General features: G+C 40.0%; 3 protein-coding genes across 4 annotated transcripts; 2 read left to right on the top strand and 1 right to left on the bottom strand.

The window, feature by feature from the left end:
• Positions 1–32: 32 nt before the first annotated feature.
• EloB (transcription elongation factor elongin B) lies at positions 33–1,832 on the top strand. The gene is made up of 4 exons (XM_089840124.1): positions 33–172; positions 519–662; positions 734–833; positions 918–1,832. Exons 1-4 carry the CDS (start codon positions 170–172, stop codon positions 1,025–1,027), a joined length of 357 nt encoding a protein of 118 aa, XP_089696250.1. The 5' UTR covers positions 33–169; the 3' UTR covers positions 1,028–1,832.
• A 1,895-nt stretch (positions 1,833–3,727) lies between these two features.
• LOC149717564 (sodium channel protein PaFPC1-like) lies at positions 3,728–13,074 on the top strand. Of its 2 annotated transcripts, none has more exons than XM_089840024.1 (20): positions 3,728–4,022; positions 5,163–5,360; positions 7,861–7,906; positions 8,020–8,167; positions 8,232–8,375; positions 8,438–8,519; positions 8,590–8,861; positions 8,920–9,078; positions 9,143–9,481; positions 9,547–9,735; positions 9,793–9,861; positions 9,942–9,975; positions 10,038–10,207; positions 10,264–10,440; positions 10,502–10,618; positions 10,686–10,949; positions 11,017–11,070; positions 11,131–11,272; positions 11,335–11,709; positions 11,776–13,074. In XM_089840024.1, exons 1-20 carry the CDS (start codon positions 3,881–3,883, stop codon positions 12,681–12,683), a joined length of 4,029 nt encoding a protein of 1,342 aa, XP_089696150.1. In that variant the 5' UTR covers positions 3,728–3,880; the 3' UTR covers positions 12,684–13,074. The 2 variants fall into 2 exon arrangements, with proteins under 2 accessions (XP_089696150.1, XP_089696144.1); XM_089840018.1 differs by having other exon boundaries at positions 3,729–4,022; positions 9,793–9,879.
• Positions 12,937–22,463, bottom strand: Pi4KIIIalpha (phosphatidylinositol 4-kinase III alpha). The gene is made up of 3 exons (XM_089840008.1): positions 22,317–22,463; positions 22,147–22,229; positions 12,937–19,634 (listed from the first exon to the last, which is right to left on the bottom strand). Exon 3 carries the CDS (start codon positions 19,562–19,564, stop codon positions 13,265–13,267), a length of 6,300 nt encoding a protein of 2,099 aa, XP_089696134.1. The 5' UTR covers positions 19,565–19,634; positions 22,147–22,229; positions 22,317–22,463; the 3' UTR covers positions 12,937–13,264.
• Between the last annotated feature and the right edge of the window lie 78 nt (positions 22,464–22,541).

Genomic DNA, 22,541 nt, shown 5'->3' with positions numbered 1-22,541 from the left:
ACTAGCATCGAGGTTGGTTTTCATTGTTGTGATAGGCGGGGAAAGGTTGGCAGTCCCAGACTCTCAGTCTCAGCTTAGCCCGAGGTTGCCTTGATCCCTTAGAAAAGTTGTACGTGAAACGAGTTCAGCGCGTACGTTTGATTAGGAACTCTAAATAAAAGGAAACAAAATGGTAATTATTAGTATTTTTGATTGTTAAATATTATATCTAAGATATTTAAAAGCCCCTTAATGCCCCGCAATAATTTATTTCGCTCCAAAATTAAAAGAATTTAAGATATGAAAGTAATTTTGTTAAGCCTTGGTCGATGAGTTTTCAAGAAAATATACTAAAATTAGAATGAAGTTAAGATAAAAAGAGACATTTGGGCCCAGTGCACTCTTTCGCAATTCTTTATAAATAAGAAATGAAAGATTTAAATATAGTGACGCCAAAAACGCGTAGTTTTTAAAGAGGATATTAAACTCAAAAGTCTCAAAATTAAAATGTTCCCTATTCTTTTGTTTGGTTTGCTTAGGACGTTTTCCTAATGATCTGTCGTAAAGAAACCACAATCTTTCTTGATGCTAAAGAAACTACTTCAGTGTACGAATTGAAAAAAATGGTTGAAGGAATTGTTAAAAGGCCACCAGATAGTATTAGGCTGTATCGTGATGATCAGGTATAAAGAAAACCCCTTAACTTAAATCAAACCAACCCTTTTGTAACTAAACTAACATTAATTTAATTTAGATTATGGATAACAACAAAACTTTAGGGTGTTACGGGTTAAATAGTGCTACAGCTAAGGCCCAAGCTCCTGCCACAGTTGGTTTAGCCTTCAAAGACAAAGGCAAGTCTTAAAAAAAAAAACCAAAACCAAAATTTACAATTTAACGGAATGTTTTACGCAATATTTTGAAAATTTAAATTTCAGAATCTGGAAAGTTTGAAACCTTAGAAATAGCGCCTCTGTCCAGCCCGCCTGAATTACCTGATGTTATGAAACCAACTGAAGCTCCCAGTCACGAGCAAACTGTGGCATAAACTCTTAAAAACAATTCTTTTTCTTTTTTTTTTTGCGTTTTTGAGGGAAATTTGTTTTTGCCCTCTGTCACTAAATAATTATTTTTGTTTTGTTAATTGGGTATTTGCCTGACTCACAACCTTCTAAAGAAAAACATAAAAAAAAACATAGAAAACATCTTAAAGATGTTTGTTTCTTAGTAAATAACTAAATCAATTGGTGATATTCTAACAATTTGGGTTAATTTTTGTTGTCGGAATATTTAGCTGAAATTAAAATTACCCCACAACCTGACATAATAATAGTTAAAAAAAACATGCACACATCGGCTTAATCCTAAAAACAAATTAAAATCAGTAATAACTGAAATATAATGCAACAACATTCAAAATTTTCTGTTTCAAATTAAAATGTTAAAGAAAGTTTAATTTTTAAAGAAGAAATAAGTTTTAAAATAAAAAAAGAAGTATTGATTTTTGAAAGATATTGGAATTAATGGTTTGGTTAAGAAAAAAAAAACAATTTATAAATAAATAAATAAAGGCCTATGCTCTAGCTCTTCGTAAAAAAAAATTATAGGTGGGACATAAAAGTGTATAATAATAATAATAATAATATTAAAAAAAAAATAGGTGTATTTATTTTAAAGAAGAAGAATAATAAGGATAAAAAAAACAAATGAAACTTTTCACCAAAAATATTTTTCTTTGGCCATGATTTAAACTATTCATAAAAAAACCACTTGAATGTATATATATAAAAAAAAAAATTCTGAGGAAGTTAAGTCTTTTTCTAAACCATATTCAATAAATTTTAAAAAACTAATATACCGGTTTAATTATTAATATATATATATATATTTTTAAGCCTATATGTTAAAAATATCCACAGGGGGGGGGGGGGACTTGTAGGCATTCAATTCAATTGAACTCACTATTAATTTGAAATTTAGAACTGAACAGCACCCCTTTTTTTTTAAAGGAAACTAGGTCTAAAGCTGTAGACATTTTAATCCACATGCTTTGCTAAATTTCTTAAATTCTTCATAAAAAATTATTGACATAATTTGAAGTTACTATTTCTTCTTAAAATAAAGCCTTGAAAGTTATCTTCACTTTACAAAACGTCTTATTCTATAATATATTATTTGTAAGCTTTTATTTTATCTTGTCTCCCATAGATGGCGCGAGTTAAAGGGGCTAGAGATATTTCCTCCCCCATTTCTGCGCTTCAGGGTTGCCAGTAATTTGTTATAAGAGCATCTCTTGCAGTTTTGGAACTGAATTGAACAGAACCACAAAGTTAGTTCAGTCTGTTGTAGAAAGCACACATCACAAATGACTCGCAACACTTGTTGACAGCACACTTACCTATTGATCTCTTGATAAGAAAGACCTCAGACAATGGTCAAACAAAACTATCAAAGGGGATGATCACTAACAGTTCTGACCCTGAAACGTCACACCCTTCTATCTCTTACTGGAGTTTCATCCCCCCTACGGTTGGAAACAGTATTCTACGCGCAAAAATGCCAACCAGAGGGGGGCTGCGTGACGTCAGACTATCTCTTCCCACTAGCCAATTGTTAGCTCCCTATTGGGCCAAAAAGGATTTTTTGAAACTATCCGCAAATTTACAAGTTTAGCACTCCATCTCTAGCAGCAGCTTAACGCTTGGTTAATTCAACAAAACACTACCATCATAATCAGTCTTCCATCCATAACCCTTCGCAGTTTCAAGGATAGTTAAAACTATGTCGGTATTCAATGTCACCTAAGACTACATTGAGAGAAGTAGAAGGGTCGGGGTTGCCTTTACGTGTGGTGTCAGAGACAGTTAAGTTCTTAATAAACTAATAGAAAAGTGTACTAGAGAGAGAGAATGGACGAAAAGTTAGGAAGGGAGAATCAACACCCTCCCCTTTAGTCCCCTGGGAGGCTGGGATCACAAAAAATTAATCGCTCCATCAAATGTACATTAATTTGAAGTTACCAATATTAAATTTTTAACTCAGTCGAATCTATAAATACAGATGCAGTCGAATCTATAAATATAGATGCAGTCGAATCTATAAATATAGATGTGTGCGGATTTGTGTTACCAGTCCTTCGTGAGTACAACCAATGTTGTGGTCATCTTCTTTGACAGTTTTATACATTCTCTGCTTGTCACGAAGTGACGTAGGTGAAACCAAGAAGTGATATCTAATTTTAGATATTTAGTTTATTTCTAGCTTTATCTCCAGTCCAAACGTAGGTCCGGAGTTAATCCCCGCCTCTAAATTATAACCAGCATCTCATTGGTTCTTGAACACTCACGTCAACGCGACGGAAATGACGAAAATTACGTATTTTCCGACTGAGGAGAGGTGAAATAGCCCGGCCTCCTTTTACGTCCCCCCTTGTATTTTGAAAGAGGGACTGGGACTATGGCGCGCGAATATATAGGCATCTTATACCTTCTCCCTAATAAACTAGATATCGCTTCTTGGTATCATTGAATAGAAAGGATGGTTCTGATCCATCACATCCTCAAAACGTTTTCTTTACTAAAATACTAACGTCCCAAGGTCAAGACTTTGCCTTGCATCTGAAACACGACTTTATTCTTTGAAATCCATGGACCATCTTATTCCGAAAGACTAATAACTTCGAGTTATCATATTTAATAAACTTCACACGCATCATTCTCACCCTTCTTCTCATTCATCCAAACGAGATATAATCGCGATATTTCCTTCTCGGAAAAGTTAGTCGCGTTGAGTTTCTAGCTTAAAGTAGTTTGGCGGGAAAGTGCCGCTCTCAAACACAAGAGAGCCGCAGCCAAAAACAAATTCAAAAATTAATCGGTGATATCGGTTTTCGAATGCGATCATGAGCGCGCCGACCAATCAAACTGACAATGGTAGCCACGAACCATCGTCCAAATGGTCTAACAGCTTGACCCGTGGTAAAGGTATAGCCAATAATGTCGGTGGAAAAGCTAATACCATTTTGGAGAAACTGGGACTCGAACGTAAGTCAGTTAATTAATTTATTTTAAAATCAAACTTCCATCCAATTTGTAGAGTATATCGTGTTGAATAACAAAATAACTGGTTTGGTAGTGATTTCGTTACGATACGAATTTTGAAGTTAAAGGTTTTAATGGATTGGTATTAACCGAAACGCCTACTTTCTTCCGTTAACCATTATTCAAGGTTACGTACAGTAACTTGGCTTAAAAAATTTAACTAGTATTCCCTTAATAAACTTAACCTTGGGTGTTTAATTTTAAGCGGTTTTCATGGATGTCAACTCCAAAACACGCAACCCGAGTTTCTAAACGCAATTTAAATTTCAAAGTTCTACACGTAGAAAGTGTTACGCTGTCGTTTTTGATGCTCAATTAGCGGTTACAAAGTTGTAATTGTATTCAAAGGGACAATATAAGCCAGCGTAATCATCACCCCCGAAGTAAAATATTTAAGTACAAGAAAACAGACCAGTTTAGTTACCAGAAGTCTATAAGTAAATACCTCTGAAGTAAGAGCCCATTCCTTTCAAACCGAGGGGCTAGTCACTGAAAGTAATCAGCGTACAACACTGTATTAAAGAGATCACCATAGCGTAATCTTTAAAAATCACTGCCCTTCCCCCCGACAGTGCTAAAATGATTACTCGTAATTGGTATTCAGTGAATCTAAGGGTAATTAGACAAAACCTTAACGGTTTATACTTTAAAAATAATGCAGATCTAGTTTAATACACGGTTTTCAGACAAGGAGGATTGATATCTATTACACCTGGAGGCCAGGCAACTTGATAACGCACTGTGTCCACCAAGTAGCCCGGCCTCCTGGTGTAAATGATATCAATCATCCTAGTCTGAAAACTATGTATTAAACTAAATTATTATGTTAAAAATTGAACTAGACTCGAAAATAAAAATGCAGGAAAGGCTTAAACGTTATCAGTGAAATCGCAGAAATACACATTTCCCCTTATAAACCGACCCTACAATCAACTGAATGAAATTTAATATTAAGTACTTAAGAACTTCGGAAGAGAGAAACCGCCCCATTTTAACTGGGATTCGATTAAAAACCGCTCTGAACTCGTATCTATTTCCGTCTAGGATTAAAAATTATTTATTTTCTTCTTCTTAATATTTCAGTTATCATTCCGATCAGCAAGGGGTTATGGGAAGCCACCAAAGCCATCGTGGCTCCGTTGGTCATTTTTATGATCTTCACTTTCATACTGGCCATTTGGACCCTTCACCTCTTCAAAGGGGAACTAACTCGTAAATGCATTTTGGAACCAGAGACGAACCTAACTGGTGACCAACTAGAGCAATTTAACCATAACGAAGGTAATTAAGAACTAATAGGTTTTAGGACCTACACAAAATCATGAATCTTATAAACTGAGATCTCTTTGTCGATACAAAAGCCATGACACGAGGAAAGGAACAGTATACTTCTAGTATATCAAGGTCATTTAAGTATTATGCTAAGATCACTGCGCTTGAGTTCTTAAACTACTTCTTAGGCGGTCCTATTTGTACTTAGAAAATGCATGTCCTCGTACCAGTATTATACGTAATACATAAAGCTATTTGGAATTATTGCGCGCACCCCATGTTAATTTCTATGCGGGCTTTGTGGGCCGGACTTGAGAACTTACGCCTCATAACTGTGATTTCATTGGTTGGCATAGCAATTAACGCTCAGCGAGGTCGATATTTTATTCGTTAAGTAAAACTAGTCATACATAAACATGATTAGTCTAGCTCTTCCCATGCACAAAATTCCGTCTAGATACGTTAATTGAGGAAATGGGTACACAATGATTCCAATAATCTGTATGCATTCCTGGTCATATAAATTGAAAACCACCATCAAAGTTTTTGACGCCCTCAAATTCCTCTTCCCTCCCTGATGTCTTGAAGAGAATTTTGTCCTGTTTTTAACTAGTAACTAACTCTAACCATAACCCCAAAGCATCTCCCACTAAGGAAACTTGAGAACCGTTATATCATTAGATATAAAAGCTCATAAAAAAGGACATGTATGAAAGAAAAAAAAACAGAAAAACAAAATTCTGGTACAACACATGGCGTGCAAGAATTTCGGATACATTAATCTCGAAGACTAGAATAGACATACACTAAGCCTAAAATGCCTCCACCCTTATTTTTTTGGCAACATTGACGCCAAGTTCAAAATACATAATTATGTATTAGTTAACTGTTTTTAGTTCCAGTAGCAAGGGTGTTATCATTTCTGACAAATTGTAGAATTATGTCAAGGACTTGGGCCTTGGATTTTATAAAGAACTATTTCCGATTCAAATAAAATACGATACAAAAGGTTTTCACAAAGGAAAGAAAAAAATAAATATTGGTTTAAACGCGCGTTATACTAAAATGTCCATTGTATTCTCAGCCGCTTCACGTATAGGTCTGATTTTGGTCGTTGTATTGTGATTTTTGCCCAATTTAAAATAACCCATAGTGTACTGACAAAAGTACTTTAGTTTACTAAAGGGTTCGTAAAACCTTTGGAAAACAGTTTACCCTGACTTAACCAGGCTTTTTCCCCATATATTTCACTGATATTCAAAGGTGAAAGGTCACCTAGTAACTGCAGGATTGGTTTTAGGATTAATAAATAACGGGATTAAGGAGCAACAACCACTTCAGAGCAAACTTACTCAAACCTTGTTCACAAATTTCCCTGAATTTTTCGAAAAATTATAAATTTCCTTGAGTTTTCCCTGAATTATTAGTCAACAATTTATTTCCGTGACATTCCAGGTTCTCCGGGTTTGTACGAATTCTGCCTACGATACTTTTTGTTAGTCTCGTTATAGTTAAGTTTTATTAAAGTGTTAAAAACGTACGTACAAGGTTCTGTTTTTCTCGACTAATTCGTTACGCTTTTATTTAGAAGGAAGAGACAATTATTCCTAATTTTGGCATTTAAAATTTTCTAGGCTATCTCTTCCCTCTAGTAAGGAATTAAAATTAGCGGCTAAGGTTGCACGTAGGCCCGTCTATTCTTATCCATAAAGAGATTAAACGGAAGCTTAAGTTTGTTAAAGCATAAGTTCATAAGATATATATTCCATAAGTTTGTCACTGGTTACTTAGAGCTTGTCATGAAGTGACGTAGGTCAGAGATTCGAGGTAAAGCGACGCCTAATTTTGGCGCTGTTAAAGGCTTATTACAGACTAAATAGGAAGATGGAAGTCTTGCAAAAACCAACCGAGTGAAGTCAATTCTCGCTTGTCGTTCTCGAACTAGCTCAAGCTGTAGCTCTAGCATTACTTATGTCATACTTATGGAACATAACTTAGGAACTTATGATTAAAGCTATAGGAAGTAGTAGAGGTTTGACGTATAGAATTGGGACAAATGGACTTATTTTTATAACTTCCGAATTAATTACGTCCGCTAGCACTTCCGCGCAATATGGCCCAAATGCCAAGTGCTACAATTAAATAATTAGAGTAAAGGAGGGTGAAAAAAGGGGTTCTAGTATGGCGGGAAACAACCAACTAAGACCTTAGAGAGGGGCGACATAAAAATGGTACTTTACAAGTTAAGTAAAAAAAAACCAAGGGGTTAATTGAGGACAGTAGGCCTATTAAAATGAGAAAAACAATTCAGAGGCTAGCTAAAAATACTAATCATCAGCTAACCAAGTAAAGGCGCCGTGGTTGGAATTAATTAAGAGCTGGTATGTACTCGAAGATTTTTGATTAATATGGCCCCGCGATGAGGAAAAAAAAACAACATCCCACTACACTAATCGAGTGTCGAAAACTAATTAAGTTTAATTATAATCTATATTTTTTATAATTTAAGATAACTGGCATGTCGATGAAGAGCAGTTCTATGTCTGTGGCTCAAAGTAAGAAAACAATCGAATTTTGCGCATGTAAAGAAACTTTGAAAGAAATGTGTCTAGTTTTTTTAAAACAAATTTATTTACAAATATAATCGCCACTTATTTATTACTTCTAGCCAAGACTGTCCACGTGGTTATAGATGCCTCATTGGTTATGGACCCAACCCAACATATGGTCAAGAACACTTCGACTCAATATTCTGGTCGTATCTGGGCGTTTTGGTCATTTCTCTAAACGATTTTTGGGAGCAAACTTGCCAAAGAGTAAGAAGATGTTTTAAGACTTAATAGCAAAAAAGATCTTAAAAATATATATTCCCCGCAAAAGATTCTAAGGACAAAGGGGTCAATTTACATCGTTGTTTTCTTCATAATAATTGTAACGTCGTATTGCGTCTACTACATGATTCTCGCGGCCATTTTCGGGGCTTTCAATAAGATATGGGAGGAAGTGAAGGACAAGAACAAACCAGTAAGATTCGCTAAGCCTAATTATTTTAATTGGGTTACTTGACAAACTATTTCAATTAAAAGGACAAACCGATAACATCGGGAGCGAAGGACGACATACCTTTCATCGACGAGGACGAAACAGGCCGCCGAGATAGAGCCAAGTGTAAATTGCGAGAAGTTTTACCATGGTTTTACATCAAAACAAAATTGAAACCTTTTGGCCGTCCTTGCAGCTAGCACGGACGACGAGGCGACGCCAGCCGTCACGGTCATCAGTAACGGCACCAGCCATCAAAAACCACCCAATCAAATATCCGCCATAGTTTGCCACTGGGATTGCTGCCGCTGTTGCTCAAAATTCAGGGAAATATGTCATCGAATCATATTCGACCCTTTTGTTCAACAGTTTATAGTCATATGCTTGTTGTTCGACGTGGCCCTGATGGCTTGTGATCACGACGAGATGGATCTGACTTTCTATATTGGCACGCGCTATTTCTGGATGGTATATATTTCAACTCAACCATGAAATCCACTATCATTATCGCTTCCATTAATTTCAGGGAATGAGCTTCCTGTACGTCATCGAGTTCGTCTTTAAACTGATCGCCCTTGGTCCATGCGGTTACTTTAGAGTTGGTTGGAACATCGTCGAGTTTGTGATCGTACTGACATTCATGTTTAATATGATGATGACAGGCATATTTTTAAGCTCGTATTTCGTAAGTAACCACCGATCAATAAATACAATATGACTACTTAAAAAAAATGTTTTTTTTTTGACAGCTCAAACTGTTACGTATCGGTCGTTTTTGGCCGACGTACAATAACGCCATGCGTCTGATGGGTCGAGTCTTCAAAGTGCAACTAGCTTTTTTGATTATCCTGGGTATCTTTTCGGTCATCATGGGAGCTATTGGTACTCAAGTCTATGGCGAACTCTACGTAGAAGTCTTCCAGGATACCGAACTTAGATGGCATATGATGGACATGGGTCATTCCTTCTTGATGGTCATTCGCAGCATTTGCGGCGAATGGGTTGAAGGCATGAACGACGCTATTCTCTCCAATGGATTTAGGAGCATGCCCTTTTTCTTCGCGGTTGTCATATTTGGAGACATTCTAGTACGCTGGACCACATTGTTGTAAGAGAGTGTATTTACGTAGACCTCTGTTGTGACAAATTGCAGATGCTCAATTTGTTCACGGTATTCCAAGTGGCTTACATATCGATAGAGCAGAAGGGAGAGGCCAAAGATGATAAAAACGATTTTATAGAAATCATGTCCGATTCAGCCGACCGTTTCATACGATTATGGAACAGTATTGTGTCTAAAATGTGCGGAAGATCACTGTCCTATTACCGATTGGCTAAAGAAGTATGTTCGGCTCTGTAATTGGTTAAATTAGTTGTTAAAGGGGCCAATTGATTGCAGAAAGCCAATCAACATCGAGGCAGCGACGCCAACGCTTCTTCGATTCAAGTTAACCAAGATGATAATGCGGTACTCGATTTCGATGACGTTAGTTTTAAACCAAATATTTGAATTGTCTTAGACTTATCGAAACAATTTTCCGTTTTCAGTCAAGAGCCCCTCTTCCCGGTTTGAACCAGCAAGGTAAGCCTCCCGTCTTAAAAAAATAAAACACTAACTCAAGAGTAATACCTTTTACAATATAGCGGCACAAATGGACGACTGTTGTCCCACCATTTGCTTCTTATGTTGCCCTAAAAATTGCGGTGACTGGTCAGGATGGGCAAATTTGAGGCAAAAATGTCTCTGGTTGATCAACTCCATTTTCTTCGAACTCTTCACTATTTCCGTTATCATTGTCAATTGCGCTCTATGGGTACGGTTTCCAAGATAGTTGACTATTTATTCCTCAATAACGTATTTAATCCGCAGACATCGCGGTATGAAGAGTTCAACAAGGCTTCCATTACCCACGAAGCTATGGATGTTATGTTGAACCTAGTACTACCATTGATATTTCTCGTGGAAACCATCATACGCTTATTGGGCCACGGGGTCAAAGGCTATTTCCAGAGTGGTTTTAGATGCTGGGAGTTTTTCTTCATTTTAGTAAGTACCATTCTGTACGAATGACTGGTCCAACACGACATCTTTAATCGTGTTTTTACAGGCTTACTTACTTGGCACTCTTATGGCGAATGTGGCCGCCAAACCCCACATAGAAATACTTATCGCTTGTCGTTTGTTCAGACTTGTTGGATTGACGTTCAGATTCGAAGTGTCCAGGGTAAGTAGTGGGATTTCATCCATTGAAGTTACGCTAGTACAACTCGTATAGCTTTCTCGGAAAATAGACGGTTATGAACACTATAGTAGAAGCGTTTCCGGGAATGGTCAACGTTTTCATACAAGGACTCTTCGTTTGGTTAATCTTCGGCATTATGGGAGTACAACTCTTCGCGGGCAAGTTCTATAGATGCGTAGATGATGATGGAAATCGCGTCAATAAAACCGTTATCGGGAACAGGACTGCATGCATAAAGGCTAACTTATCATGGGTCAACCCAGACATTCATTTCGACAATATCCTGGACAGTTACTTATCGCTGAGTCAAATTGTAAGTCATCTTTCCAAGACCGGTCAATGGTCTGAATGTTGAAAGTTCACACTTGTCTTTCACGCAGGCTACGTTCAAAGGATGGATTGGTATCATTCACAACGCCATGGATTCAAGTATTGTAGGTTATCCGTAAAGAACCCTTTAAGACTGTCCCTAAATGTTTTGTGGAAATTTAAAGAAAGACGAGCAACCATCTACAGAAGTCAATTTCGCCATGTGGATCTACTTTATTCTCTTTATAATCTTTGGATCCTACTTCACCTACATTATGTGGTTCAGCGTCTTAATCGACGGATTTAACAGACAAAAACAAATTTCAGGTTGGTCGACTCTCAGCAGACTTCCAACTACCTTAGATGCAGATTATTTACTTCTTCCCCAGACGAAGAGAAAGGCATCAAGTCCCAGGAAGACGAACTTTACTACAAAGGCATTCAAATCATGTCTTCGAGGAATCCCAACCCTCCAGTCGTTGTTTTACAGGGTAAACTTTCGCAGACACTGAAGGGCTTTGTGGAGAGCCTTCCATTTGACGTTCTAGTCCTGGTTTTGATCACTCTATACGTCACGTTGTTGTCCTTCGATCATTTTTACGAGCCGAGAGGTTTCACTGATATCATGAAGTACACTCGCCTGGTGTTTATCCTAGTTTTCATCATCGAACTGATCGTTAGGGCATTAGCCGACGGAATTGACTTTGTCAAAAAACCAGTAAACTTAATCGACGTAATAGCGGTCCTCATCGAATTATTTGGAAGTAGGTTTTTACCAGTCAAACCTGGAAGCTTTCAAAATCTCTAATTCAACCACTAAAATTTCCCAGATATTGTTTACGAAAACCAAGTCAACAATTTCGTTTTTCCACCAATGATTCTTCGTCTTCTTCGTGTATCCGACATTTTCTCCAAGCGGAAATGGATGAAGCGTTTACCTCCTTTCCGTCGCGTTTTTTCAGCCCTACGCAAGATTATCCCTTACTTGGGTTTCTTGGTATTCTTCGAATCCGTAGTCATTTTCATCTACGCCTTTTGGGGTCTCTTATTATGGCGCGAAGTGAAGCAATTCGGCTCGCATCTTTTCTTCAACACCTTGGGGGAATCCATCATCATTTTATGTCAAATGTTCACGACCTCCGGGTGGGATGGATTTCTGTACCCCATTATGAACGAACGAGACTGCTACGATAGCGGAGAAGGGATCAATTGCGGAAATAAGGACCTTGCCGTCGTCTACTGCGTCAGCTTTATCACCATTAGTTACTTGATATTCTTCACGTTGCTAACCGTAATTACGATGGAAATGTACAGCGAAGCTGGGGTAGAAGAGCTGGAACGTTTGGAAAACGAACAAATTGACCATTTCTATCGTACTTGGAGTCAGTACGACAAGGAGGGTAACGGTTACATCGACCTAAACCAACTGTCTAGCTTAATGGACTTACAGTCCAGCGCGTTCGGTTTCAATAAAACCGGGGACAACAGTTTGGCGCCATTAGACATACCAATAGTCGAAGGCGAAAGAGTCCACCACAGAGACGTCTTAGACGCTTTATTCCGTTGGTCACTCAGGGAAAAAGGTATAGAGATTAAGAACGTCGAATCGTTTGACCAATTGGCTCACTCCGAACCGGATTACAAGCCAATCAGCTCGACGCTTTGGAGGAAAAGGGAGGAGAATTCCGCGGCCAAAATACGAAAAGCTTGGGGTCAATATAAAGACCAGAAATTATAGATGACCTAACACCAATTCCACTAACACAAATACATAGCTTTAACGCCAGACATCACTGCTCAACCGAGCTCAATGTTGTCTAAATTAAACGATGTGATGACAAATATATCAGGGTTTATACGTTTACGCATTTTTGTAATGTAATCTTTGTCCATCTTGTCCAAAACACTTAGAAATGCTTTATTTTGTGTCAAATAAATGAAAGTCTGTGTACGTCGTGATTACGAGCTTGTGAAATGAATCATTCAAAAATAATGGCTTGTCTTAATAGTTTATTAGTTTTTCACAATTATATTGAATTTATTTCTGAAAGCTTATACATGTCACGAAGAAACCTCAAGCTCGTATAATCCTATCTTTAAATAACATTAAAGTATTTGTTTTACAATAACATTTTCTTTATTTTAACGAAATAATTATAAACAATAACAATGATCTTTACATTATACCGAAAGCTATGGCGTAATCACAATAAGTATATACTTTTATATCTTACAACGTAAATTATAGGAGTAAATAACAAAGGGGTTATAATAGTGTACATATCAATATATTAATAATATTATATTAGTGTAAGTTAATTAATATGGAATTTGATTTTGATAATACTGAATCATATCGTAGGTCCTGGTACGGAAATTCAAGAAAGAATCCCTGATAATTTTCAGCATATAAGCGGCCGCTTCTTTTTCGCTGACATTCGGAGCGAATCGAGCTCGTAATTGTTTCACCGTTTGACCACGGAAACACGGTAGACCAGTGTCCAACATCAGCGATACCAAAGATATAATTTCTTCCCGATACGGTCTCACGGACAAGTACGCTTGGGAGCTCAGTTCCAAGAACCATCGGAAAGGAGCGGCTTCCATCTTGCCTCCCATAATCATGACCATCTCGTCAGTCAGTTTGATATCGGGTTCGAAACCTAAGTTACCACCGGGCGAGCTTTCGAACATAAATCCGAAATCTATATGGATAATGTGTCCATCCGAGTCCAGCATGATGTTACCATTGTGTCTGTCTTTGATCTGCAGTAAAAAGCCCACGACACTGTACGCCGCCATACTCTTGACGAAGTTTTTGCGAGCTTCTTGGAATTGTTTCGACGATTCGTCTCCGTATTTCTTTATAAAGTATTCGTACAATCCTATGTCCGTTTGTCGACCTAATTGGTCTCTCGACTTGGCATTGGGGACGCATTCGATAACGCCGCAACCCGGAGCGGTTGCAACCACGCGGTATGGGAAGAGAAACAAATCGAGACCGACTTGCTTGAAGATTTTTTCAAAGAGCCCAATGACTTGCAGGGCTAACATATCTTGACGGACATCGTCTCCGACTTTGAATATGGCGGCTTGCCACACTTCAGGACCAATGGACTGTGTCGTTGTTATATTGCTGTTTTTGTAATTAAGGGCCAAGCTTTCGAGTTGGTGTATGCCGCAATTTCGTACCTTAAATCGAGCCAAAAACGGAGCTTTGGCGGCACTCTGCATGGGAGTTCCAGATTTGTAATCAATATCAACGACTAAAGCCTCGGGGTTTGACGGTAGGTAACAACCCGGTTGTACTTGAATTTGACTCAGAGCTTTCAGACACGCTTGTTTACGTTCGGTACCTTTCGGATACGGTCGTATTTCTCCCGAAATGGCGGTTATCTTGCTGAAAAAGTCGAACTCGCGTTCGTAAAACTCTTTGGCTGGTCCGGAAAGGCTGTTGATAATGCTAGTAACTATGTGATGAAGCGAATCGAACATGTCGGGGTCTTGCAGATGACCTTCTTCGTCCAAATACATATTTGTCTTCATGTTCCATATCAACTGATGGGCCAGCAACTGCGAATGGCTCGCGGCGTATTTAATAAACTCCGTGACGTACCCCATGGTATCGTAACGTACGGCTTGTACCAACTGAGGAATGTAAAATAGGATGACGTCGGGAGGAAACGAGGCCAAAACCCGAACGGCGTATTGGGCTGTGATAGGATGAGGTGGGTATTGGCGGGAAAAGTACGCCAAGGCTTTGATGGGTGAGACTTCGGCCCACGTTAGAAGGTAAGTCAACTCGGGACGGTCAGAGAGAACGACTTCCGTGGTGATAAGATAGCTGGCGGCTTCCGGCAAATGAGAAACGGCGCTAGGGTTGAGTCGGACCAGCCGAGAAAGTTCTGACTGCAAGGTTTCGGAATTTTTAAAACGACAGGGTAAGAAAACGGCCAAACTGGGGGAAATATCCCAAGCCAAACGGGCGGTATCTCTCCAGGTTCTTTCGGTTGTAGTTTGACTTCTCCAAGCCGCAATCGTCTCTTCGCCGGGTACATGCCGTTCGGGAAGGGACATTGGGTTATGCCATGTTATCAAGTATTCTATTTCTACAGCTAGGAGGCCCATGATTAGGTTTCGTTTACGAACGTAGTCTTTAACAAATAATTCGGTTCCTTGGTCTCGCCTTCCTGATCGTCCTCCGGAGGAACGACGAGAGATGGTTGACATATTGCTGCTAAGGGGTACCGTGTTAATCCAACCAGTTGGGGTAGCTCTGGCGGACAAATCGGAACTTCCTCTAAGTTCAGAGCTTAGACTCAAGGACAAGTTATTAGGGGCGCTGGAATCTCCCCATAAATCGGCCATCATATTGGTCTTCAAGTACTTTTTATCCGTATGTATGCCTTGCCAGAATTTAATTAGACATAAAATGTCTTCTCTGAGTTGAGGACCTTTCTGGGAAGGGCTCATGGGATATCCGGCGAAGTAGTCCAAAGCTGAAGAATAAATCCTTTCTCGAAGGACGCTTTTACTGACGGTACGTGGTAGTACGTCTCCTTGGACCAATGATAGCCCGCTTGTTAATAAACGAAAGCGTGTACCGATGGTAGCAATGTGACGATGGTTCCAATTTTTCCCAACAGCCACTGATAACGATCTATGAAGCATATTGGCGAATATTTCAACTTCGTCTAAGCTGCAGTACTTGGCAATTTCAATTCTTTCCGCCAGGAATTTCACCCATATGGCGTGGGGTTCGAAATAAGCCGGGTTGGGAGCTAAAACGCATCCTTCGTGAGCAGCCCAGGGGTCCACTTGAGGAGGATCCTTGGAAAATAGTCCCATTTGTCTATCGATTGTCATGTGCCAGGCGGCAGACATTTCTTGCAAAAGAGGTAATTCCAAATCAGATCGGGCGACGAGAACCCATTGCCAACAAGCCACGATGCTCCTTGTAGCCTCGTGTTGGAAAAATTCCACAGCCGACCAACAAAGAGCGTGTAATAAAGCCCTGTTGATTCCGTTGGAGGCTATCAAAAGTGCCGTGACTCGAAAGACGCATTCCTTATGGTAACCAACGTCTTTTTTGGCCCAACTGCTTTTCAAATCAGCGATCAATTTCTCGCAGAGTTTTTCCTTAGCCGATTCTTCGTTTTCACCCAACATAAGGAGACCGGCGACTTCGCCCGAGAATCGACAACGTAAATTAAGAGACGCGACGAATTCAGAATCGTTATTCTTGGCACAGGAAGGCCATTTATCTAAAGTGGCGGGTGGTAGGGCCAACGATTGTAAGTTTAGGCCAGAAAAGTGCAGGATACTTTGTACGGCCAAGGCGAATCCGCTGTGTTGTTTCAGACCATCAGTAGCTTTTGATTGGCTAGCGAGATACTCTTCCAAATAAGATCGTGTAATTTCTGGAGCCCATTTTACGGCTTCTTGTACAATGCCTTGACAACGGGCTGCGAAGTCTTTAACGATGCATTCGCGGGCTTCCATCGTGTCTGTTAGGGTTAATTTGTAACTAGTTCCGGGTACTTCAATTTCCGGATTTTCTTCGTTCGGATCCAAATAAAGAGAGGTGGTAAGTACGTGCAGTATATCCAACATTGTCCAGAGGACTGTCCCATTCCATAGTAGGTGAGGGAACTTATCGACGAGGCCAGCCAAGTAGCGATCGGCAATACGTCGTATTTGTTTATGAGGATGGTTAAACTTGACTAGGAGGAAAAGAGCGTGATTTTCCAATTCAATGTCTCGTTCTTTGTTCTTAGGTTTGATGGTCATGACGCCCAAAAAGGAAAAGAAAACTTTATCGGCAATAACCGAGATGCATTGCCACATACCAGCCTTGTCCTTTTGAATAGTAGGGTCCTCAACGTATTGAATCATCAAATGAAAGGGTGTTTCGCCTTGCGAGTTCTGAACCCTCAATGTCTCCAGTCGGTACACCGACAGCAAGTAGGTACATTGGGCGAAATTCAACTTGTTTACGTAGGGAGTAATCTCGGCAGGATGGTCTAAAAGACTCAAGATCTGATTTCGCAATTCTTGCAGTTCTCCAACTGAGACGGTTTCGTTTCTAATAGCCGAGTTGTATTGAAGTTCGGACCTCAAGTGTTCGCGGGAAACGAGTAAGGGTGACTTGGCCGCGATATCTTTGACGCCTTCGTACCATTCTTGCGGCCATAATCCCGATTCCGAAGTAAATCCCATAACGACACAATAAAGCCAAAAATCGCGAAAAAGTTTGTGTAACCTTGGTTTGGGCTTCATGATGGGTGGTAATCTTCGTACCAGAGTAGCGATAACTGGGATAAGTACACCCAACGATCCGGCGCTACTCGAAGCCTTGACGGAGGCGGGAGCTCTTTCATTCGCCCGTTTTCCTTCTAATCCCAACTGGACAAAAAGCTCCAATAATCGAACCAAGAGTTCGTGTTGTTGTTCTTCGCCATCTAGTACATTGGCGACTTTGGACAAGGCGTTCATAACGGCTAACGAGACGTGCCGATAACCTTGTTTCTTGTCTTCCACGCTACCAACGTCGTACGGGGAACTCGACTCGACAGTAATCATGGTAAACATCTTCATCACTTCTTCATAGACGTAAGTGTCTCCATTGGCGATGACCATACATCCCAATTGTTCTACTATTAAAGCGTCTAAAGGCGAAGGCGGCCGGCAAAATCTTTGCTGAAAGAACTGCAAAATAAATTCCATGGTCCTCGGGGTCTCTTTCAAAGCTACAGCCAATCTTCCCAGGGCCACGATGGTGTTGGTGGAGACTAAAGTCGATTCCATGTCGCTCTTCTCGGCCTGATATAGCCGGTTCGAGACGGAAGCCAGGAAAGCTTGGAAGCAGTAAGGGTCGCAAGAAAGCCCGGCATTAATAGATTGACATAGATTGTCGATAGCGGTGTCGCGAAGTTGTTCGAAAGCCATGTGAGAACTAGAAACAGTGTTAGTCTTGGTATTAACGTTAGATGTTCCGCACGGGTCCGTAATCATAATGCTCAAGGGTCCCATTCGGGTGGAAATGTCGCTCTGCTGTCGTTGCAGCTTTAATAAAATGGGAGAAGGGTTGACCAAGAAATCTCGAAGGGCCGCGATGCAGTTATCGGCGATACTGGGAAACTTGGTGGCGAGTTTTCCCAAACCTTCCAGGCAGACAATTAACAAGGGCATATGAGCCAGCGCCAATTTCTGACCATGGGACGAGTTAATTTTCTCGGTCAATCGACTACAAAGTCCATCGGCTCCTATTTCATCAGCTACAGCCCAGACCAGCAAGTCCACGCAAGCCGAATTGGTTTGAACATTGACTTTAAACTTATTAACAGTGGCGTAATTAGTTTCTCTATCCTCTCGTTCACTAGCGTCGTGATTTTTGCTTTGAAGCTCAGTCTGTCCAGATAGAAAAAGTCCTCGAACAAATTCCTGAACATCCTTAGTGAAGGGAATGGGTAAATCCTTTTGATGCTGAAGCAATTCCCTTAAGAGTGTAACCATCACCAATTTCATGGTTTCGCTGAAGGTTTTGTAAGGGAATATTTTTATTTGACCAGTGCTGTAAACTTCGCCGGCTTGATCATCCAAGTATCCCAGAATATCCTGGGTCAATAGCTTTTTAGCTACAGCCAAAACCGCTTGCAAGTGAATTATTGAAAAGCAAAGTGGGTTTTCGGTTCCTGCCATTTCAGTCACTCCCAAGAAAGGCGCGAGACCAAAACTGGATCCAAATTTATAGAAGAAATAGAGTGTCGCGTCATAAGGGATTGACGTTTGACTTTGAAATGATACCCTTTCTACCGGGTTAGCGCTATAGTAACTTGAGAGGGAGATCAAATCAGCGCCAGAGTCTCGGCTTGCAAGACCGACGATTCTATTAGTATTGCAAGACGCTCTAGAAAGTGATCTAGGTAGACTACCACTCCCTAAAGAATTCTTCTTGTTTGACGAAGAATCGCCGGAACTAGCGGTTCGTTGCAAGGTAGCCATAGGAGCTACTACCACTTTACTAGGAGGAGGAAATAGTCGACAAAATAAAGGTGTTCCAACTTTGCTAGCTCTACCAATAGCTCGAGCTGTTCCAATCAAAATGGGGATAGTCGCTTTGCAAAGGGTTACTTTAGCCAAGCTGCCTCGAGGACTCGGTGTACCCTTGTAACTTCTAATCAAATTTCCCAACACTCCCAAAAAGTCGACTTGGCACTCTATTATCTCCAATCTTAATTCACTGTTCAGACAGGCAATGTCGCTAAGCAAGGTGTTGAGGCAAAAACTGAACCTCTCACTAACTGGGATTCTATCAGTGTCGTGTATTCTAACTTCATCAACCCAAATGGCTTTTGCTAAGCCTCGCAAAACTTTCAACAAATAAGGTACAATCACTTCTTTTTTCTGGAACCCTGATTCCAAGAAATAAATTCCAAGGGCGACAATGGCTTCTTGGGCCCTTTGATCCAAACGGAATAAACCTTGTTGATCTTGTGGGCATAATGAAAACAGTCTTTGAAATTTTTCTTCTGGTGTTGGTTTAATTGCAGCCAAAGACCGTGCCAAATTTTGAGTCGCGGTAACGAAAAACTTTTTGGGGTCTAGTAGAGTACCCATGGTTATGATGTGGGTGTTCTTTAGATTTGTGTGATCAGATTAGAAGTGGTTCATGAAGTCAATTTACTTTCTGGCAAAAATAAAAGATAGCCATGTTTTTCAAAGGATGTGTTCAATGTGGTTTAAGGCAACGTGTAAAAAACCCGATTAAAACTGTGCTGGTAGCTTTTACTACACAAACATAAGCTTGCAGGTAAATGTAATAATACAACTCTGGATTACAAGGTTAAATGATATAACATGGTAAATATAACATTAGAAACGTTATTTTGCTCTACCAAACAATGATAAAAGCACCCACAAAAGCCTGGTCAAGCTCAGGGTGGTTGCAGTGGTAGTGGAATTGGGTTGGAAAAAACGGTAAATGAACCAAATTAACCAAGCGGGAGTTCAAATATTCTTTAAGGGTTTTGAGTGGGTATTATTATGAATCAATAGAAACATTGATAGAGCTATCTCAGAAGCCATATTGTCACATCACCCATGATATATGCCCATAGAACCAAAGCGGTAACAAAATGGCCACCCACTGCCAAAGCTAAGCCCAGGACGTTTTAGCTAGGCACTGACCTAACAACTGAGATAGCTCTATAGAGTTGCGGCACTCCATGTCACCTTCCCTTGGAATGTTAGGTAGTCAAAGGCAGAGAGTTGCCATCTCATCATTAAGTGGTTAAACAGGCTATTCAACATCCATTTGGGGCAATTCTCTAACTTTTCAAGCGAGTTATTGCAGGTGATAACTATCGTCTAAAGGGTTGTTGTCAACCTCGTGCCGTCTATGAGAGCGCGATATATAAATAGGTGATTATTCATAGGAGTCATCAAACCTTGAACGAAAATCGGCGCACCTCTCGCGAATTCCCCTCGTGCTTATAAAAAACAAGGCGGTCAAGCTAAAATTTTACCGTCTTTAGTTATAAAGCAAACGATATCTTATCGACCTGCTTAACCCTTTCGATAAGTTATCACTCTCGTGATAATTAACAAGATGGCCCAAGGGCTGGGCCCTCACGTGGCTCCCCATATAGTTGATCTCCCTAAGGTATTAAAATAAATCGTACAACTAAAAAACATTTCTGAAACACAATCGTGTATCCCCCTAAGCATTATTTCTAATAACGTCATATTTCAAATAATATTAATGAAACTAAATTGTGCACCCCACTAAAGTATAATTTTTAAAAACCAGAGGAGTCAAATAATGTATCTAAAACAAAATTCTGGATCCCCTAAACGAGAAGTCACTATGACGGCAAACCGTCCCCTCCATTTTACAAAACCCAACCTAACCATCCAGCATAACCTGATGTATCACGCACGAAAATTATCATCTTGTTTCCTTCACTCAATAAAGCCCGCGCAATTTAAACTACCTTTCTTTCCTCTCTCTCCTCTCGGGGCGAGACGCCCCCTCTCCTTCCTCTCGGGGCGAGACGCCCCCTCTCCTTCCTCTCGGGGCGAGACGCCCCCTCTCCCTCTTCCCCCTCTCACTTATATATAGTCAGGCAGTTCCCTACGTAGCACTTTCCCTTTGTTTCTCTACGAGCTTCTCTCTCTCCAAATCGTGTACGCGTCCAGCACAGGGACAGGCGCTTCGGGCCTTTCTTAAATTTTATATTTTACCGGAAAATTCCGTGGTAAAATTTTAACTTGACCACCTTGTTTTTGATTAGAACCAGCGGAATTCGCGAGACATGCCCCGATTTTCGTTTGATGACACCTATGACTAATCGCCTATTTAGATATCGCGCTTTCATAGACGGGACGTTGTTGACAACAGAACAACCCTTTAGACAATAGTTATCACTTACGATACATAACTCCTTTAAAAAGTTTGAGAATTGCCCCCATTGTTGTATAAATTGATGGTATAGTGCTAGGGAGCCAACAGTTTAAACCTTCATCTCTTACTCAGGTGTCATCCCTCTTACTGGGAGGCTCAAATACTCCACCAAGAGGGGAAGCTACATGTTAAAGGGGCTGGCCGGAGCTGTTGGGGTGTAGGGGGGCGGGTAAAACTGTTGGTTAGCATATTGCTCACCCACCCAACGCGATGGTGGCGCCATTCCTTATTTATTTATTTACGGAACACTGTTCGTTATGGCCAAAGAGCTGGGTGTTTTCCCCCTGAACTAAGAGCGGTCTCCCCCCCCCCCCCAACAGCGCTGGTGAGCCCCTTTAAACTACTTTTCCCCTTGACTAACTGTTAGCTCCATATTCAAAAATATGCATAATTGTGCAACTTTTACTAATGTACAAAAAAACCAGGCGGTAATGCAGAAATCTACAAACAGTATTACCTCAACTTAAAAATGTGATAATATGTGTACTAGACGTGTGTAATATTAAACCACTCGTTAAAGAAAGTGAAACTCTTCACCATGCAAAATAACTTTCAGCAGGGTGAGGGTAGCACCATCCCGCGCAAGACATTACCAAAACCTTTACTTTAGTGCAAATCAACAATAAGGAAACAATACCAAATGAGGAAAACGTGCACGGTGAAAACCTTGAAACATTGCCGTTCAATCATCCCCCCTCCCCTTCCCAACAGAAACTAATACTAAAATGTCCCTTACCTTAGTGCCAGTGAAGGAGATGACCAAGGCTTAGTTATGAAAATTTGCGTTGTATCAAACACATCAGCACCACTTCATGAGCACTAGAAAGAAAGAAATGACCAAAACTCTTAAAATACTGAACAAGGAAAATTTTAAATTAATATTTAACAATTAAAAGGCGTAATTACCTTATTTAAACAATATATTTTAGTAGACATTCGAGACTGAGTACTGACTGACCCGGCTTCTTCCTCCATAACAGAAAGAAGACTGACGTAACGTAATCACGTGACCAGAGAATTTGTTTTTATAGAAACCACCGCTAGATGCCGTTAGAAACCTTTGACCCAATTTCTTTTCGCGCCTAATTTTGAAAATATAAAGAAAAATTGAAATTCGTAAATAATCATTTT

The sequence above is a fragment of the Phalangium opilio genome, unplaced genomic scaffold, assembly GCF_054372755.1.
Source record: "Phalangium opilio isolate 3A_F unplaced genomic scaffold, DU_Popi_V2 ptg000003l_1, whole genome shotgun sequence".
Classification (NCBI taxonomy): Eukaryota; Metazoa; Arthropoda; class Arachnida; order Opiliones; family Phalangiidae; genus Phalangium; species Phalangium opilio.
The sequence above is the reverse complement of the archived record's forward strand: the minus strand, read 5'-3'. Positions and strand labels throughout refer to the sequence as shown.

Excerpts from the sequence above, each read along its gene's own strand:
- EloB (XM_089840124.1), top strand. Across the intron at positions 663-733 it reads GGCTGTATCGTGATGATCAG|ATTATGGATAACAACAAAAC; the intron begins GTATAAAGAAAA and ends AATTTAATTTAG. Across the intron at positions 834-917 it reads TTTAGCCTTCAAAGACAAAG|AATCTGGAAAGTTTGAAACC; the intron begins GCAAGTCTTAAA and ends TTTAAATTTCAG.
- LOC149717564 (XM_089840018.1), top strand. The coding sequence starts at position 3,881 with ATGAGCGCGCCGACCAATCAAACTGACAATGGTAGCCACGAACCATCG. Across the intron at positions 7,907-8,019 it reads TTCTATGTCTGTGGCTCAAA|CCAAGACTGTCCACGTGGTT; the intron begins GTAAGAAAACAA and ends TATTACTTCTAG. Across the intron at positions 9,079-9,142 it reads TATTTTTAAGCTCGTATTTC|CTCAAACTGTTACGTATCGG; the intron begins GTAAGTAACCAC and ends TTTTTTTGACAG.
- Pi4KIIIalpha (XM_089840008.1), bottom strand. The coding sequence starts at position 19,564 with ATGGGTACTCTACTAGACCCCAAAAAGTTTTTCGTTACCGCGACTCAA.